Source organism: Panthera tigris, chromosome D4 (genome assembly GCF_018350195.1).
Source record: "Panthera tigris isolate Pti1 chromosome D4, P.tigris_Pti1_mat1.1, whole genome shotgun sequence".
Taxonomy (NCBI): domain Eukaryota; kingdom Metazoa; phylum Chordata; class Mammalia; order Carnivora; family Felidae; genus Panthera; species Panthera tigris.
Window position 1 is genome coordinate 58,149,027 of NC_056672.1, and position 18,999 is coordinate 58,168,025.

Here is an 18,999-nt window from a genome sequence, read left to right on the forward strand (position 1 = left end):
AACTCCAGAACCCCACAGGGTTATTGAAATTCCTCCTAGTGGCACCAGAGAGGATAAATGAAGGGGCACACAGACATGCAAACAGGGACACAAGGAAAGACGAGGGATGAAATTTCCTTAATGGGTTCTAACCGACAGACAGGCGCTGACACAGATGGACAGTCCGATCATGAGTACAGGTATAGTGAAACCAGACAGAGAGAGTGTCTTGCACATGTGTGTACTCACTCAGGCCACTGCCCTCTCTCTGGAATCTTGAGTCCCTCCCTCTCCCCTTCCATGAATCCAGGATACCCAAGAATCAGCTCCAGCTCTGCCCATGTAAACTTCCTGTCAGTCCTTTTGTCTATCTGGCTTCAATTATCATACTCTGTAAAATGGGTGTAGCAGAGGGTTTAGATGACACTTAGGTAGGAGATTGCCCATGAAAGTGCTTTATAACTGGAAACCCTACCTGGGGGAAGGAGACATCTATGCAGGGATGGTGGGAGGCCATTGTGCTGATGAAAAGGATGAGTCTAGAATAGGGAGTAGGGGCAAGAGAACACAGAAGCCAATTTCCCAGCAGTGCCTTGCCCTCCCCCAATACCACCTCCCCACAGATGATGTCCTGCTCCACGGGGAATGGGGGAGATGGGGGAAGCAGGGGGAGAAGCTGACCCCCCTCAATAGCCAACAAATTGGGGGCCAGGGTGGGCCTACAGTGTACAAGCAAATAGCTTTAGGCGTCAGAACCAAGGCACTTCCAGAGAAGCCAGCTCTGAAAGCTAGGCTGGCTGGGGCCCAGCCCCCCACCATGCAGCCGGGATGATTGAAAATGGGAGGAGGGAGCACTTCTCGAGGAGGGGGCAGATGAAGGCAGGGACAAGGAGGGACAGAGACACTGGCATTTTCGGTTGGCTAACCAGCACCTGGAAGGAGCTGCCTTCTCCACCCTCATGCATAAGCCAGGAGACCACTGGTTCTGATGCTATCTCCCCAAGGGCCGGCACGACTTCTGGGGCTCCTGGCTCTCCGCAGGAGGCAGCGAGACTCTGTAAATTGTGGCTGGCGAGGAGAGAAGTGCAGGGGTCAACCCTCTCCATTTTGTCCCCCAATCGCCCCTTAGCTGAGCTAAAGGCTTGTCCACCTCTCAGAGTATTGACCCCAACTCATTTGTTCTCTCGCTCGCTCTGCGAGAACAGATCCTCCCCAGAGCATGGCTCAAGTCTGCCCCAGAGAGGGCTGCCAGGGACGCTGGGGTCACCATGGACTGGAAACCGTTTTGGCACAGGCCCCAAATGGTGAAGAATCGTTTGGGGTAGGACCAGCGCAAGCCGCTTCTGTTCGCAAATCTCCTCGCTGCTTTGGTGGATTACCTTGCACTCGGGAAATTGACACAAAGAGAAACTGACCTGCCCGCAACCAGCCCCTGCCGGTTATATCAGCATTTCCCTGCTTACCAGGCCACTCGGCCCTCCAGGGCAGAAACCAACAAATCCGCCTGGAAGCTTGCCTTCTCTCCAGCCGGGTCTGTGCTGCCTTTGTTAAATAGGGGACTCACGGCTGAGTAAGCAGGATCCTGGGCTGTCTGAAGGAAACCTGGCTTGGGTAAGCTCCCAGTCCGGGAGCAACTCCCTGACCTGCTGCCCGTGGGGACTCAAGCAGGCTACCCTGCTAGATGCCGCCAAAGCCTGGCGCCTTGCTCCGGCCCAGCTCTGCAGTGAGCAGAAGGGAAACGCGATTCGTTCCACTTGGAATTTCCTTGAAATCTCTGAATCTAATCCGGCGTTAACTCACCATGAGAGAAGCGCTCATCTCACAGGAAGCTGTGCTAAAGGGTGAACTGGCAGATCCCGAAGGGTCAGGCAGCTGGGTCAGCCTCACCTGTGCCCAGAATGACCCTTCCCGTCTCCTACAGAAGCCACGGTTGGGGGGGGGGAGTGCCTGTTATGACTAACTGACCTCTGGGTTTTTTTTTAAGGGGTGAAGCCATCATGAGGCAAGTGTCCTGAAGAGAAGGACTTGATAGTGTCTTTAAGGGTCTCTGTATGAATCGGCAGCTTCTAAGCTCGCATGAGGGAATGCCACTTTGTTGATTTTTCAGATCCCACTCCTCAATTCCAGGGCGCCTTTAGAGCTCTGGACTTGGTGTCCTTGCTTACTTCTCAGCCTTTTCTTCCACACATACAAGTACACAGGTGCTGGTCAGGGCCCCAATTTCCCTCCAAGCCTCAGTCCCTTTTGATGCCCCACGGCTGTAAAAGGCACCACCCAGGTTGGGGTGTGGGGCACTGTCTGAGACTTAGACTGACCTCTCCTACAACTTTGTGCCCTCCAACTAGCCAGGCCTGGAGCCCTCTTCAGGTCCGAGCCAGGATTCTCCCAACACGCGGGGATGTTGCTGCCCGGAGCCCTTGGAGAGGCTGCAACTCGCTGCCTACACTACGCGTTGCTGGAGGCGGGATTCCCGGTACCAGGTGCTCTGGCCGAGCTCTGGGTCGGACAACCAGGCGCGTCGTTCCACATGCCCTGCCTGGGAGCACTGCACTTTGCCAACTTGACTGCGCTGCTACGGAAGTCCTGAGTCCTCCTGGCCCTGGTACCTGCCCCGCGGTCCGGCACACCCAACCCCGTCCCGGCCGGAGAGTGAGAGAAGCGAGCTCGCCGCCTACTTACTATGCATGGATGCAAACGGGTCGTGCTTACAGTGTATTTCCATCGGGGCGCTCCAGACTGCAGGCCGGCCCACGCCGCCGCCTCCCGGCGCCAAGGGGCTGCCCAGCGCGGCTAGGGAGCCGAGCCGCCAGGCCGGGTTCTGTGCGATCTGGGTTCGGAAAACGCTGCTGGAGCTGCCGGGCCTCTCTCAGAGCCTCTCCGCTGGAGATCGCCGAGAGCTGCGCCTAGAGGCGGGAAACGGTGCTAGTGCCGTCCGGCTGGGAGCGGGGCGCCCAAGTCCTGGTGGCTTCCCTCTCGGGCTGGCTCAGGCAGTGGCTGCGGACTCGGGCCGAAGTAGCTGCGGCCAAGCAGCCGGCAGCTTCGGGGGCATAGCGTAGGGGCCCGTCTCCGGGACGGCAAAGAGCCCCCGGCCTCCGGTAGGAGCGGCTTTTGAGGAGGCCTTCGGGACACACGGCCCTTGGCTTCACTCAGGGGGCAGCGAGGCCCGCGGACTGACAGGCTGGTTCCGCGGCCTCGCTGCCTCTGGAGTCTCTCCTCGACCCTTCGGTCTCCACCGGATCCTTTCTCTGCTTCTCTGAATCTCTGGGGCTTGGAGTTGCAGCCCCAGCCTCTCTCTACTCGGCTCTCCGACGTCTCGGACGAAGTTGCAAAGAACTTCCTCTCTGGCGGCGCTGGGGCCCCGGCGGGTTCGGAGACGCTTCCGTCACTGACGTTGGGGCCGTGACTCCTCAGTCCCCAGGAGCTTGCAGCTCTCACACCCCCGGAGCTTCTGCCTTCAAAGTTCCCCCGGCCCCCGATGCTCCCCCATCGCTGGGACCAGGAATGGGGACAACAGCGACAGTAGCCTCCTCGCCTGAGTATCTGCCTCACGCCCACCAACTCTTCGAGCCCCGCTGCCCTCTTTCAGGGGTCTGGTTCCACTGTTTTCCAGTTGCCTCTTCCGGGACGGCCGCCGCGCCTGCCCCTGGCGTGAAGCGAGGGACCGAGAGAGCGGAAGGTCCTCTCCACCAAGGCCGCTGGGACTGCCGGTGCTGAGATGGAGCCGCTGTCGGCTTTGACTGCCCGCGCTGTCGCCGCCGCCGCCGCCGGCGCTAGCCCTCCGCCTGCTCGGCGCTCACAGTGCGCCACCGCGCCGCCCCGGAGCCGCTTTCAGGACCCGCTGCGTGTGGACAGCGCCGCCCGGGGCTCAGCCTCCCTCCGGGCGGGGGCGAGGCGGGGGCTGACCTGCCAATCATGCTTCATCAAGCCAATCAGAGCTGTGGCAGCCGGCCCTGGCCCGAGACAGCATCCCATTGGCTAAGCAACCGGCGGGCTCCGCCTGATTAGCGGACACCTGGGCAATAGGAGAGAATGGGGGGCGGGGCCCAGGCGGCGGCGCCACGTTCATTGACAAACGCGCGGGGCGAAGGCCTAGCGGAACGCGGATGGGGGGAGGGGTAAGGGGATCTACACAGGGCCTGGAGAGTCCCGCCGAAGATCCCGCGGGAGCCTGACCTCCCCGCCGCAGTGCTGGGAACTTGGAATGCCCTAAGAGATTGGGGCGGCCAAAGTGGGGATGGGGAGGTGAACGGGGAGGGTGGAGGAATAGTCTCCTGAAAATCTACACACGGATATTAGAGGAAAAATCGGAGCGCAGTAAAAGATCCGGTTTTCAATCTAAGCACCACTAGATTCGCAATAGACTCGTAGTGTGAGCACATCTACCCGGTTCTGAGCTCAGTTTCTTCATCTGTAAAATGGGTAGAGTTGGCTTACCTAGTTTTTAATGGAACTCCTTCCAGAGGAAACATTTCACAATTTTAAACATTTCAAGAGCCTACTAAGCCGCTGCCGCCGCCACCTCGTCCACCTCCCTCCCTCATTTTACCCCCAGGACACCCCAATTCTGAGCTAACAGAAATGCAGAGACGTTGAGAGGAAAGAAATCTCACACCCCTTTAAAGTTAGTAATCAGGGTGCTCCTGGGAGAGGAGACTAATTGAGGCTTTGGACCAGGTTGTCCAAGCACTGAGCCCTGAGCCTCTGTTTCCAGCTTCAGACCAGGAACTGCCAGATGCTTTGGGGGCTAGTGATGCGCAGCTGAAGGATTCTGTTTCCAGGAGTAATACTGCATCTGACGCAAGACTTCTTGGGAACTGAATGAAGCCAGTCCTGTTAGTCCAGTGCTAATGAGGGTCCCTGAAGCAGGCAGGTGGGAAGGCGAGTTCTATTTGCAAGGGCTGCACCAAGAAAGGCGTGCTACACCAGGCTGCTGTAGAGAAAACTCCTCCTTCCCTTTTCTGGGGAATTTCTTGTTGCTTTTAAGACAAAATGCGTGCATTTCTAACAGACTCTCCTGGTCCAGAAGACAACGAGCAAAGGAATGGACTTTGAAAAGGAAGCATGTGACAGCCATTCTACACCCAGGAGGCACTGGCAAATACACTGAAGATTCCAGCCCCAGCAGCTCATGGAAGTGGTCCCCAAACCCACCATTTGTAATTCACAAGTAATGATCCTCTGATATTAAACATAAAAAGGGGCTCTGAGATAACCTCTCCAGACCTAGGCTTGTAAGGAAGACAGAGCACAGATTGGTTGCTCCTGAGAGGAATTCTGGTTCATTCTCTGCCTCAGTCTCCCTTCTCTCTACCTCTGCGCCACTTCCCTACACTGAGTTAGCCTTCGGTCTCACCTTCTGTTACTGTCCCAGACACAGCTGCCCCTAACCGGTAGATAAGTTTCCGGTGCTGACACCATCCCCACCCCCTCCAGGGCACAGCTGCGCAAAACGGCCCCAAGCGGCCTCTTGGGGCCCAGAAGGCTGCGGTGTGCATTGGGGAGGAGTGGCTGCGTTGTCTCTCCTTTGTCTGGGACCGTGCAGGTTCCGATCCTCACCACCTCCCCACCACCCCTCTCCCACCCCCTCAAACCTGACCCCGTCTTGAAGCAGAAACCCCCATCTCTGCAAAAGCAGAGAGGAGCTACTCATCCTGGTTCCCATGTTCTTTCCACCCGGTGGCGCGAGGTGCATAAAAACTGACTAAAATTTGAAGTGGTGGCTCAGCGTTCCCACCGGAGAGGCGGGAGTGTGGGGACACCCTGAGGGACACCTCCAGCCACACTCATTGAGTCCGGGCCTAGAACCACAACTTCTAAAGTCTTAGAGCCAAAAGGGCCCTGAGGCGTTGCTTTCCCCATTTTTCAGATGCATAACCTGAGGCCGAGGAGGGACTTGTCCAAGGTCATGTAGAAAGTCTAAGGTAGAGGAAAGGCTGTGGGCTGGGAACCTCTCTCAGAAGAGAGCCACTCTTGGGATGGCAGGGAGTTTGGGGGAGAGGTGAGGGTGTGGATGCTGCCAAATCAAAGAACCCAGTTAGGATATGCCGGCACAAACCAGTTTTCTTCCCAATACCTGTGCAGCTTGGACAGAATCTTGGAAGTACTGCCGGAGAGGGATGGAACCACAGATATTAACTGAGCAGGAATAGCTTGGACTCCCACTTCACACAGAGGCGTGCTGCTTCAGGACAGGCTTTAGCTGGGCTGCCTAATTTGTTGGGCGACAGGTGCCCATGACAGAGGAAGTTTCCCTCTGGGTGGGGGTTATTCACCATCTCCAAGGCAGCCGTCTTGTGGGAACTTCTAACGCCAAGAGGCACCACCAGACCTAACATCCTGGCCACCTAGCCCAGCCTTACAGGCCACCAAATGATGGCCCTGACAAGTTATAGAACTAGTTCAAGATTACACAGCAATTCCATGAAGGAGCCGGGCTTCGGCATCACAGTCGTGCCTCCGAGGGCTCATGAGCCCACGGGTCTGAGTGAGATTAGTAGAGAGACAAGCAATGAGAGATGGAAAGGACTAGCAGGGAGTTGGTCTCAACGATGGCACTGAATGAGGTCGGGACTTGCTGTGTCCAACAGTCACGGGGTTACGATCCCCAACGGTACAACTTTGAGCAGGGCCGGCAGGCCCTGTGCTAAGTACTGGAGGCAGGAGACTGGGAAAGGAAACCATCCGGGAAGGAACTCAATTTATGGAAGTCGAATCGCCTTTGAAAATTCTGCTGTTGGAAAAAAAAGCCCATTGAGAATGTATGAGAGGCCAAAATACCTCCAGAGGAGCGTCCACCTCGAGATTCAGCCAGCAACCTGCCCTCACTCAGAACATACTCTCCCTTCCTCCTCTTTCTCTCTGCCCAGTCAGCCCCACCCGCCACGCAGGAGTTGGGATGTAGGAGTCTGGGCTTGGGACTGCTAAAGGGCTCTAGGGGCTTGAAATCTACTCCTCCAGCCCATCTCCCTTCTCTTGTTTGAGGTGAAGGGAGGCCTACAGGGCTCAGATTAGTTGCTCAGTCTGAGGGCGTCAAAGATGCTGCTGCTATCGCTGTCTTAACTCACTAGGTCCTCTCTCTCGAACCCTTATTTTATTTTATTTTTTATTTTTTAGTAATCTCTATACCCAGCATGGGGCTCCAACTCATGACCCTGAGATCAAGACTCCAGAGATCAAGAGACACATGCTCTTCCAACAGAGGCAGCTAGCTCCCTCCCACCTCCACCCTCACCCCCACCTACACTGGGTCTAATCCTCACTTTTAAAGTATCAAAGAGAGAAAGCAACTGACCCGGGTTACACAGCTAGTGGTGGCAGAGTGAATTCCTGTGTGATTCCTGCACTGGATCAGGGTCTTTCTGTAGGAATCACTTAAGTATGTGAAAAATAGAATTTAACAAAATTTTTCAAGAACCACGTAAACTGCCTTTGTCAGGGTTTGTTATCATTACCAGTGCACCCTGAAGGCCAGGGGTTCTGGAACTACCTTCCTCTCTCCCAAAGTCTTCAGGCTACAGGCCACTTCTCTTAGGGCTCAGCTTCCCTATGTGTCTAATGGAGAGACCCCTGAGATGAGGCCTCCCAAAGTTGTGAAAGATGAAGATCCATGGCTAGGGAGTATTATTATCATTCCACCACGTTCATCCCAGAGCTAGGGTGCTAGATGCCAATGCCCAGACAGTGCTCAGCCTCTCCTGGCCTTCCTGGCCTTGGACTCCTTAAGCTAGCTTGGCCAAGAATAGTTTTTCTCCACGGGGGCCTTTGGAGGGTGGGGCTCCATCTCCTCTCCCAGCAAGAATGAGAGCTCTAATGGCAGAGAAGTCACCTGTCAGTCCTACTCCTTGTAGTACTTCTTGTAGTACCTACTCCTGTACTTCTTGCTGTATGATGTCAGACAAGTCCCTGCCCCTCTCTTGCCGTCAGTTTTTCCTTTTTGGTACCACAATGATCAGAGGCTAGACAGGAGGGTCCTTAAGTGGCTCCCTGCTCAAGGCTGACCTCACCTGATCTTGGAATTAGAGCAAAAAGGGCATATACTCCTTCCCCATTGTACAGATGGGGAAACTGAAGTCAAGAGAGGGAATGGAATACAGTTGGAAGGAAGGAAAAGGAGGTCAAGTGGCCCATAAAAGGCTTCGAAGTTGAGAAATGGGAGAAGCCCACACAAATCCCTTAGAACCAGACCTAGATGCCCCGAGCCTGGCCAGCTTCTCAGCTGTCTCCTCTCCCCCAGTTGGGGCGCAGGCTGGTGCAGACAGGCGGAAGTGCAGTGTCACCTGAGATGTCCACCCTTGCCAGAGGAGGCGGCCCTTACCCCAGCCCAAAGGAGAAGATGGGGCGTGGCTCTCCAGATTTTAAAACTCGGGCCAGACTAGGGCCCCCCAGCCCCACCCAGGTCCGCCTCACTGAGGAATGAAATGCTTTATTGATTAAACGATTATTCAGGCGATTGAACTAATCAAAGAGCCCATCGACCGCCCTGAATTACATTCTGGGTAGACAGCTCGTAGGGAGAGGCTGCCTTGCCAGCCACCCAGACCCTCCCTCGGAGCCTCACATGCCTCTGACCCGTTCCCGACATACACACAACACCTAGTCCTCATTCCGACGCAGGCGACTCTCTGAGTCCTACCCTCCGAGGGACCCCAGTGGGGAAGGAGGAAGGGGATGGAGCAGAGGGGGTTTCCGATTCCTTTCCCTTCCTGATGCACCTTAACCTTGGGGAGTCCGCTTTAATTCCCCACCTCTTAGATTTCTGTCCTCATTTCTCCTGTTACAATTTTGGAAACCTATGTATGTGCAGGGAGTTGTCTGGGTTTAGAGTTAAAGTCCACCTCTCTCTCTCTCTCTCTCTCTCTCTCTCTCTCTCTCTGCTTTTTGACCAGTATTTAAGGCTGAGATGGAGGTACGGCCTCAAAGATCCACGAGGATAATGGAAGTGGAATTCTTGCCCGCAGGGCCAGGAGTGTGTTTGGGTGGGGGGGGTTAGTACACTTAGCCTAATGCGTAAAAGAGGCTCCTATACCCAGATTTAACCTCAGGGCAAACTGAGGCCTCCTGCTGCCTGCCACTTCCTCTTAGATATAAACACACTCTGCTACCACTGCCTGGGCCTGTGGGTGGCACACCAAGCTCTGTGCCAGGAAGGCCCGTGTTTATACAGGCACCAGAGTTGGATGCCCAGGCTAGGCATACATGTCCACCCACTGTGCTCTCCTCCACTGGAGCAGCACCCACAAGATAAAACCCGTGCACACAGCGTGCGCGCAAGAGCACACACACACACACCATGGTCAAAGGCTTGTCTAGGAAAAAGTGAAGGCAGGCTGGAGGTCCCTAGAAATGTCACAACTAGCCTGTAGGTTGCCTGCTGTCACCCGCCAAGGTTATGCCTGCCACAGGAGACACTTTCATACAAATGGTAGACTCAACAGAGCCCACAGAGTGAAGCAGTGCACCCCACACACCCAGGGACGGCCCTCCCTGAAATCACGCCTCCATTCCGGGTTCTTCCAACATTATGTGACCACAGCCTGACCATCCGCAGGCTTAGCACAACAGAACCCCACTGCCCTAGATCCATCTCTGTGCCTCCAGGCAGGCATTCTTGTGTACATTGGCATGTACACGGTGAACAGCTGTTGGCATCCAAAAATGGAGGAGTCAGCGTAACCACCTCATTCTCACTGCCAAAGGCACTTGGGATACGACAGGTAAACACAAGCCCTTAAAGGAGTAGATGTACACTGAGACACTTCTCCAAATTACATACACTCGGCTCACAGACACACATTTTGGATATGCAGAGTACAGTACCCAGAAATATCAACTCATAAACATGACTAACACCCATTAATATAAGGATACGCATACACACAGGCACATAAATTCTTAGGCACACAGACATTTTGAAAATACACATACAGGGACACACAAACTCACTGTCACTCACGCACACTCTGAGCCCCTATGTAAACACACGGACCCAAACGAACTTTCAGACCCCCAGATAGACATACAGTAACAGAGAAAAACACAAACTCACAGATACTTGGACGGATGCAGAAGTGTGTGAACAAATTGGTGAAAAGACATAAAAAACGCGCCGCAGACAGACACGCAGTCAATCCCTGAGAAAATGCGGCTCACTCCCTCCCCCAGGGCCGACGTGCGTGAGGACCAGAGCCGGCTGGGTCCTGGAGTTAGCATGCCTGAAGCCCGGATCGCAGTCCTACCTGTCCTGCCGGTCCGAGGAGTCGGGTAATTTTTCTCTAAATCCATTTTGATTTTCCAGAACTTGATGAAGTGGACAGGGGGAAAAAGTTTCCACTTTTTGTGTGTGCTTCTTTTTCTTTCTTTTTTCTTTTTTTCTTTCTTTTCTTTTCCTTTTTTCCCCTTTCTTTTTCTTTTTTCTTTCTCTTTTCTTTTTCTTTCTTTCTTTCTTTTTTTTTTTTTTTTCTGGTGCCAGGGGCCGCTCACAGGTCGGAATAATTCAAGCCTTCCGCTCCCCCGCCGAGCTGGGGTAGCTGATCACTGAGCTGAAACTAAACGTTTTAGGTGGAAAAAAAGCGTCCGAAGGCACCGTGAAATGATTAAGGAACTAAAGAGCTTCTCGCCATGTGAGATCATGTCCTGTTCTCGCCAACATCACAAGATGTCCCCAGACACGCCGCGCCCCCAGCGTGCCGCCCCGCACTGCCGGCCCCGAACAGGGAAAGGGTGTCCGCGCTGTGCCACCGGGCCTGCTCAGCTGGCCAGACGGGGCGGGCCGGGCCGAGCCGGGCCGGAGCAGTGCGGGAGGCCGGGAGAGCAGCAGTGCCGCTGCCGCGCCGCCCTGGACTTTTATAGGGGGTTGGGGGGAGGGAAGGAAGGGTTCAAACGGAGCCGGGCGCTAGCCCGCGCGCCCACGAGAAGGTGCGGACCGAAGGCAAGCCGGGAAGCCCTGGCCTCGTGGCCGCACGTTCTACAAACCCCTGCGTCTCGATGTCTCGATGTCGCGGCCCTGTGCGGGTGACTCCTCTAGGTGTGAGCCCCGCCGCGTAGGCGGGTGCAGGCCGGGTTTTTGTTTTTTAAAAAATAACCACCTCGCCAAGCAGGTGTTTTTGAAGGGGGTGCAAAGGCAAGCAGCGTCGCCAGGCGTAGAGGGGGGCGTTCCAGTTTCCTCAGATTCACCCCTAGGGCGGCGCCAGCCCCCAGAAATCCTACCCCCACCCCAATTTGCAGCTCTAATAACATTGCCGGGTCCTTGACTTTAGGGTAGTGCCAGAACCCTAAAGCCCCCAGGTCCCCACTCAGCCTCCTGGTCCCAGAGCTCCCTCCCAAACCATGTCCCATTCTGGCCCGGAGCTTATAGAGGTTATAAGATGGAGATAAAATCCGGGCCTCGGCTTTGGAGCGCCCGAGCTGAGCAGAACCATCTCAGAGGTCCTGGAGATTGGCGGGAGTCCTGGACACCTTACCCCGGCCCATAAATAGAATCCCTTTGCCCTCTAGCCCGGAGACGTTGCGGCGGGCCCGGCCCCGAGACCCGGGACTTGATTCCAAGAGGGGAAATCAGCCCGAGAGAGACGGGGCAGTGGTGTGGCACGTCCAGCCCGTTCTCTTCGGCCCAGGCTTAAAACTTCACTCCCCTCCCCCCTCCCCAGTCCCGAGTCCAGCTGCAAGGCTTGGCCACTGGAAGTCTGTGGGGCCCCGCTGTGGGGTGGTCGCAGGGGCAAGGTTCTTCAGGGCGGGGGAGCGCTCTGCAGGAGGACTCTTGGCCCTCCGGACAATGGCAGTTTCGGAAAGTGAATCGCCCTCAGCAAGAGTGTTGTTTGTTTTTTGGAGGGGGTGGTCACGAGGCTGGGCCGCAACCTAGGGGGAAGAGCCCAGAGCTCGAGAAAAGGGGGAGTGGGGGAGGCTGGCGGGAACCGGACATCTCTTATCCACTGAGCCGATTTCGCCACAATCGGAAACGTGGCTGTGGATTCCCCGGCGGCCCCCCCACCAAGTAATCTGCGCAGTCCCCCTGCGCCGCCTCCTTCTTGCACGCTTCGAGTCCGGGTCCCTGCCCCGGCGATTCGATTTTTGGCCCTCTCCGAGAGCTCGACTCTTCCTTCCGCTGTCCAGCCCCAGCTCCTGCTTCCCGCCCTCTCGCCTAGCCCGCGCGGGGTGGCAGAGCCGAGGAGGAGCGGCCTGTCCGCGCCTAGAGATCAAAAGCCCTCCCGGAATTGACATTTCACCCCAGGCTGGGGGCGGGAGTTGTTGGGGTTGTTTTCGATTTAGAGGGTTTGTTTTGTTTTTATTTGTTTCCCGTGAATTTTCTTTTCATTATCTCTGAGAGAGTCTTTTGTTTCGGGTGTTTTGCGTGTAGTTATTTCGTGGATTTCATTTTAAGAGGGTTTTGCTCTGTGAGTCTTGGCCTTTCTGGTGGCCTTTGTTTTCTGTCTGGTGGGTTTTAATTTTACGTGTTTTGTACTTTGTCCTAGGAGGTTGTCCTTTTGTGTGTCGTTTGGAAGACTGTTGCTTCTGCGCGGTGTTTTGATGTGTTTTGATTTTGTATTACTGGGTGTTCGTCTGTGTGTTTTGTGTTAGGTGAATTTTGTGTTTGTATGTGTTTTGTTTTCTTCGATTTTGATTTTATTTTTTAGGAGCCGAGCGTTTGGATGGGGGGTTGGGGTTATGTTTTTGTCTGTGGGCTTTAGTTTTTGTATTTGTGAGATGCTTTGGTGAGTTTTACAAGTGTGTTTTGGCTTTGTGGGCTTTTGGATTAGGGAGGAGACACTGGCCACTACTCTGTTCCAGTCTGCACCCAGGAAGGGCGGAAGAATAGGCCAAGCATCAGAAATGATGGGTTCACGGTGCTCCGCAAAACCTGACCTCGGCGCCGCCGCGTCGTATTCTGCGCGCTCCAGACCAACGCGAAACAAATGTGCGTTCCCGAGGGGGCGCCCGCCTCTAGTCATAACCCTGCGGGTTGTGCGGGGCCAGTGCCAGGCTCAGAATTCACAGAGCCCCCCTCGCGGGGTACCCATCCCCAGCCGCCGTTCCCTTGAGCACCCTGTCCTCTGTGGGTCGATCTCCCCTCGCGCCTGGCCAGCTTGCTCCGGACCTCCCTGACTCCCGCAGCATTGGACCGAGGGGCGGATCCCCACAGAGGAGCAAGTGGAGAAACTCTTCGGACCACACGGAATTGATGCTTCGGCCCTCGAGATACTTGGCAGATGGTTAGGGACGCGCGGAGTCTAGAGGCAGATTCGCGTCGGAATCCCGGAAAAGTCCCCCATATTACTTGCCCGCAGCCCTAGTGTCCTAGGAACCCAACTCCGCTCAGCTTTCGGTTTGGAAAGGCTGTCCTGGTTTGCAACCACGGACACATAAATCCACACTCGAGCATACGCATACACAGCTAGAGAGCGAGAGAGCGAGCCAGCGCCTTGGTAGCAGCGGCCTGCATGGCGGTACCGGCGCTGGCATCACTTCAAGGAGAAGACAAACTGTAGTGGCCGCAAATGTTACAAGGACAGAATAAGGCATTCTTTCTGTCCACGTCGCCGGAATTTCTCCATCCTCGATACACCTGGATTTGTTTAATGCTACACCCAGGAGAAAGGGAGAGGGAAATTTGGAGAGGCAGAGAGACATGCTGGCTAAACCCGCAGGGAAATGCGGGAAGAATCTATAGAGACAGAATTATGTTGAGGGAGAGACAAGACCGTGAGGAAGGGCAGATTGGAGGCCCAGGAAAGGGGCTGGTGTGGAGGCTCCTCGGGGCCCCAGCGCTCTGTATTCTGTGAGAGCGAGAAAGCAGAAACCGAGAACAGAGAGTGACAGGAAAAGAAAAGAGTCGCAGAAGGGGTTGGCCTAGGCACGCTGCGAGCTTCCCTCCAGCTAAGACACTGAAGTCTAGGGAGGGGGAGGCCAACGACGGGAGGAGAGGAGCCTAGCTCGGGCTCTTCCACTCCGCCAGGAAACGCCCGATGACCCCAGGACTTGTGGGCCGGAACTGGGGCCCGGTTCCGGCCCAGCGCCCCCAGAGATCCCCAACCCGGAATCCAGCATGGGAAGGTTGGACCAGCGCGGTCCGCCGCTGGGCCTCGCTCTGTAAGAGCCTAGGGAGACGCTGCGGAGAACGACTCTGACCCTAGGGCTCTGGGCTGGGGCCTGAGCTGAGGGTGGGTGGGAGCCGACGTCCAGGCAAGAGGAAAGGAGGAGGCCCCGCCCCAAAGCTGGGGGCCGGGATCTGGGAGCGGCAGAGGCCGCAGCTGGACTTGCAGGATTCAGGGTCCTTGCAGCGCGCACGTGGCACCGCACCTTCCGCGGGCGGTGCCCCTAATGCCCAGCCCCGCCCTGCTTCGTTTGCCGACCCTGGATGGTGTTGGGATTGAGGGTGGACACCGAGTCGCGGCGAGTAGGTCCCTCGCGATATAAGCTTGGGGCTTGCCTAGGGGCGGCGCTCGGGTGGTTGGGGCGCCTCTCCACTGGCAACTCCCTGGGTGCAGAGCGCAAAAAGCGCGCAACGCAGGCCAGTCGCCGCCGCAAGTTTTCTAGCGGTGTCCGCAGCAGAAAGGGGCTGAGGACGGGTTTGGGTCAAAGCACCCATTTCTGCTGCCAGCGGGGTCCTCTGCGCCCAAAGGGCTTTGAGGTCTGGCTCCTGGTTCTCTAGGGCACCATGTACTAGCGGCTCGCCACCCAGGAATATTCGGGTAGCGCTGGAAAACGCGATGGGGCTGTGTTCGGGGAACCTGGCGCTCGTGGTGGGTTATCGCTATTGTTGTTTTACTTTACTGCTTTTCTTGTTTTAATTAAAGGTGTTATTGAGAGAAGCCTCGGGGAGGGCAGACCTGGGTCGTTTGGCTGGTTTCATTTCAACTCAATCCAGTAATCCAATTCAGTTCCACTATTGGTTTCTAGTGCACAGGTACACATGGCAGACGTCATGTATACGGCGTATACATATGCACAGAGACAAGGTTTGAAGGAAACTCTAGGAGAATTTTGAGATAAAATTTACTCTCTTGGAGTTACACTTGCAATACGTGAGTATGGAAAACCGGCAGTCAGTTGTATTTAACATTTGCCAACATTTTCCAGCAATCCACTGTTACCTAAGAATTCCAAACGAGGCGTTGAAAAGATTTACTGGGCATTCTGTTTAACATTGAGAACAAACGTTAAGTCAGTTCATTTCTTATTATATTTCCCCTTAAATTTAACAATGTCATAATTTGTAAATAATAAAATCTTATTTTGCTTAAGAAAGTTAATACATAGGATGTTTTATTTCTATCAATATACGATGAACTGTTAGCTCTCCCTCCCCTTTTTCTTCTGCTATTTCTCCGTGTAATGTGAGCTTTAAATATTCATGCGCCAGCCTAGACTTACATCCTATTTAGTGTTTTAAACCAATAACATTTAAATGTGATATAATTTCATCCCGTGAAGTATTGGAACATAAAGGAGCCTACTTCACAAGCGATTTTGAGTGAGTGCACAGGTTAAACAATCTTTTTAGTTTTTGGACATAGATCAGGCTATTAAACGGAAGTGAAGCGCGCCTGTAAGTAGGCCCTTTAATGTTCTCACTTACTTCATTCTCCATTTTTCTGTAATAACTTCGGAGCTATGGCAGAGGATCACAGCAGGATTGGAGCGCTTTCCCTGGAGCCTGTAGAGTGACCTTGCAAATCGCCAAGCGAATACCCCAGACTCATGGCAGGTTGTGGACTGCTTTTTTTTTTTTTTTCTTTCTTCCTTTTGAGGGGCAGTCAAAGGGGTAGAGAGGGGACTGCAGGATATAAAGTCTGGATTTGAGAACATGCCTGTAATAAAACTGAGCTCTAAAAACCCTTCAGATTTGCTGCTGCTGACCTCTTATTAGCAACTTGACCAGCTATTCTTTGCTGGTAGCTTTCTCCAGGACTTAGCCCAGAGTGAGATGCAAGAGGAGCTGGCTGGATTTGGGTCCAGAGGGCCTTTGAGGTGAGCCCTGCAGCCAGCCCCAGTCTCTAGTGACCAGAGACACTTCCCAAAGTGTTTAACTTCTCCTTTACTTAATCCTGGAGGTGGGGGCCAGACCTTCAGACATTGAATGGCAACTGGCTAAAAAATTGGCTACAAAAAGAAAAATTAAAAACCTGTCCCCTCATTTACTTTCAATCAGATGAAAGCCATTTGGCATATCAAGATGGTATGAGGAGGTTATGAAGCATAGAACAAGAAGGTTGTTTTCCCCCTAAATCATGAAAATATTTCTAATGGGAAATCATGACACTATTTTCCTTATAATCACCTAAGTGTCCATCTATCACATAGGGAAACTAGCAATACACTACTACTTGAGAATCCAAAATGGGGCGTCGACAAAAATTGGAGGTCTAGAACAAAATATCCCTACTAAATTCATACTAAAAGAACCATACCAAATCACTCATACTAAAAATGCTGCTAAATTTTCAATGAAAGCAATTTTTAGGACAAGCGTTGGTAATGTTATGGAGAGATCTTTATAAATTCTCCCAGAAAAACAAGTAAGGACTATCTATTCCGAGTCTTTATTTGCAGTGTAAGTTGATATGTATATATAAAGGTTTGTGGATAGGCAGGCTAAGAGCCCCAGACGGGATTCTTGTTAGGCACAAATTCTTACCCACAAGGTGCGAGTTGGAAATAGTATGGTGAATTGAAAGGGGGACCGATTTTTTTTCCGAGTTTGGTACAGCAGTTGGTGTCTCATTTCTCATGCAATTTGCACGTAGACTCGTGTACCCCATGAAGTGACAAAAGAGAATTAGGCGGGGATGAAAACCTGCCGGTGTCTGCAGGCGGTGCCTCAAAGCGCTCCTTTGGATACACGTTCCTGGTGGTGGGGAGTTTGCTGCCTCTAAACCAGGACTGACCTTTTGTCTTTTGACCTCTGATGCATGAAATTAGGTAGCAAAAGAAGATGCGAAGAAAAGGATACAAAAACACGGAAAAACAGCCCTCCCTGACAATAGTCATTGTATCAGATCATAGAGGAGCTGCCCAGCACAGCCCGAAGCGCTTGTTTTTAAGGCTTCGGGTCTTCCTGGCCACTGGCATTCCTGTTCTCCTTTGTGGGAGATCAGCATTTGTTGGGGGAGGGATTAAGCACTCTTTTTAATTAGGCTCAGAGCTAGGTTTTGTGTGGGCTCCTTTCACCAAAGCCTGCCCCCGTTTAGCGAGTACTTGGTTCCTCCATTTCCTCTGAGGCCCTCGTTGCAGGCTGGATGCCCGGGTTGTGCCATCGGTGGCAGCTTCGGAGACACCGAAAGCTCTGTCCCTAAAGCCTTTTTGGCCACCCAGGGGAAAGCTGCTGCCCAGCAGGCATGGGGGAGGGGGAGCAGCGTGCTTCTGGGGCCAGAAGGGCCACATGCTCCGAGTAGATAGCCCTCCCTTCTTTCTCCGGACCCAGTGGGAGTATCTGATGCCTGCAGTGCTGGGGTGTCCTGTCCCCTTGGCCTAATGGGCCAGCCCCGTGCCCTCCACTGTCACGGGTGTCAGGGAAGAGGGCAACAACATTTGCAGAGACACCCTCAGTGAGTGCACACAGCAGTCATTTGACCCTTGAAGCCATCCTGGGAAAGAGTACTCAGCCCTGTGTCAAGAGCCAGGGCATAACGTGGCTTGAGCCCTTGTCCAGAGGGGAGACAGATCTCTACTTGGACTGTAAAGAGTGTGAGGATGGGGGTGAGCAAAGAGGGCAGTGGGAAAACAGCAGGGTGATGAAGCCAGACTCTGGAAAGGCAGAGGAGGTTGGAGGAGACCTCTCTTGGGGGAGCAACCTAGAGGATGTTGAGGGGTGAGTAAGACTTCACTGGATAATGACTGGGAGAGCATGATCAACATTCCCATTTTGCAGATGAGACTACTGTGTACCAACATATCAGTAAAATGCTATGAAAAGAGCTGACCAAGGGCTTGTGTTGGGGGGCAGGAATGGTAAAGTCTCCTGAGGGAAGGAGTTCAGCGTGGTTTGGGGAATGGAGCAAAGTAAGGAGGAGGATGGATAAGGTGGGCAAACTCCTGCCATACATCCCTTGAGATGGCCAGAGTAACGGCAGCAGATATTCTCCCCCTACTGGAGGAGTGAATGGACCCCAAGGGTCAAAGGGAGTTCAAAGAAAAGCTACAGGACCAAAGGAGACATACACAAGAACGCTTAACTTGTATCACCTTTTCATGGTCTGACCTGGAGAATTTGCTAAGTTCGGAAAAAACGCCAGCCTGGGGACAAACAAAAGAATTTCAGCCTGCAATGTTCCTCATCCATTTTAGTAAATCTTCCAGCTGTGGGACACCCTCTCAGAGCTACCACTGGTGGCCACCACTCACTGCTCAGGCCACATAGTCCTGAGTTCTCCCTTTCCTGTTTCCCTGTGCAATGGCAAATGAGTATGTGTGTCCAGTCCTCCCCCATCTTCCTAGGCTATGAGCTCCCGTGGGCAGGGCTCCACCTCTGGGACCTTGGCTCTTCTGGCAGTATGCCATTCTGGTTGTTAATAACAGTAACTTCTCAACTTCAGTGTGAGAAGGATTGCATGCAGATCCCTGGGCCCCAACTCTGGAGAGCTTGCTTTAGTGATAGGGGACGGAGCTTGGAACCCAAATGTTTAATAACTTCCTCGGGGAAATCAGATGCAAGAGGTACCTGAACCATCCGTTGAAAAACACTGACTTAAAAGCTTTTCCAGGGCAAGGACTGAATCCCTTGGGATTTACTCATTCCTGCCCACCCCCCACTTCACCAGGCCTCCACCTATCCAAACATTGAGAATTTGGAGCTGGTAAGGATCACAGTACTTAGATGCCCAAAGTGCCAGCAAGTCTCTTTGCAAACCATCCCCAATGTGTCCCAAAAGAGCCAAAGAACTGTCTCCTCCTCCCATTTTTTCATTCTGTTCCATTCAACAAAAAGAGCCCAGTGCTTAGGCTTAGAGAGAGACAAGACTCTCTTGCCGTCCAGTTGCTCACAGTCAGGTGAGAGAAATAAGCCTATAATATAAGGTAGAACCTGAT

At 53.7% G+C, this 18,999-nt stretch overlaps 1 protein-coding gene across 2 annotated transcripts in view; it reads right to left on the reverse strand.

Moving 5' to 3' along the window:
* The window catches only part of PAX5 (paired box 5), a 187,936-nt gene extending 177,441 nt beyond the window's left edge, over positions 1-10,495 (reverse strand). Inside the window, exon 1 of one of the 2 annotated variants that reach the window (XM_042965180.1) lies at positions 10,215-10,495. In XM_042965180.1, coding sequence (XP_042821114.1) covers positions 10,215-10,260 — 46 coding nt within the window. In that variant the 5' untranslated portion in view covers positions 10,261-10,495. The remainder of the gene's footprint in view (positions 1-10,214) is intronic. The other variant, XM_007089318.3, reaches the window with a different exon arrangement.
* Between the last annotated feature and the right edge of the window lie 8,504 nt (positions 10,496-18,999).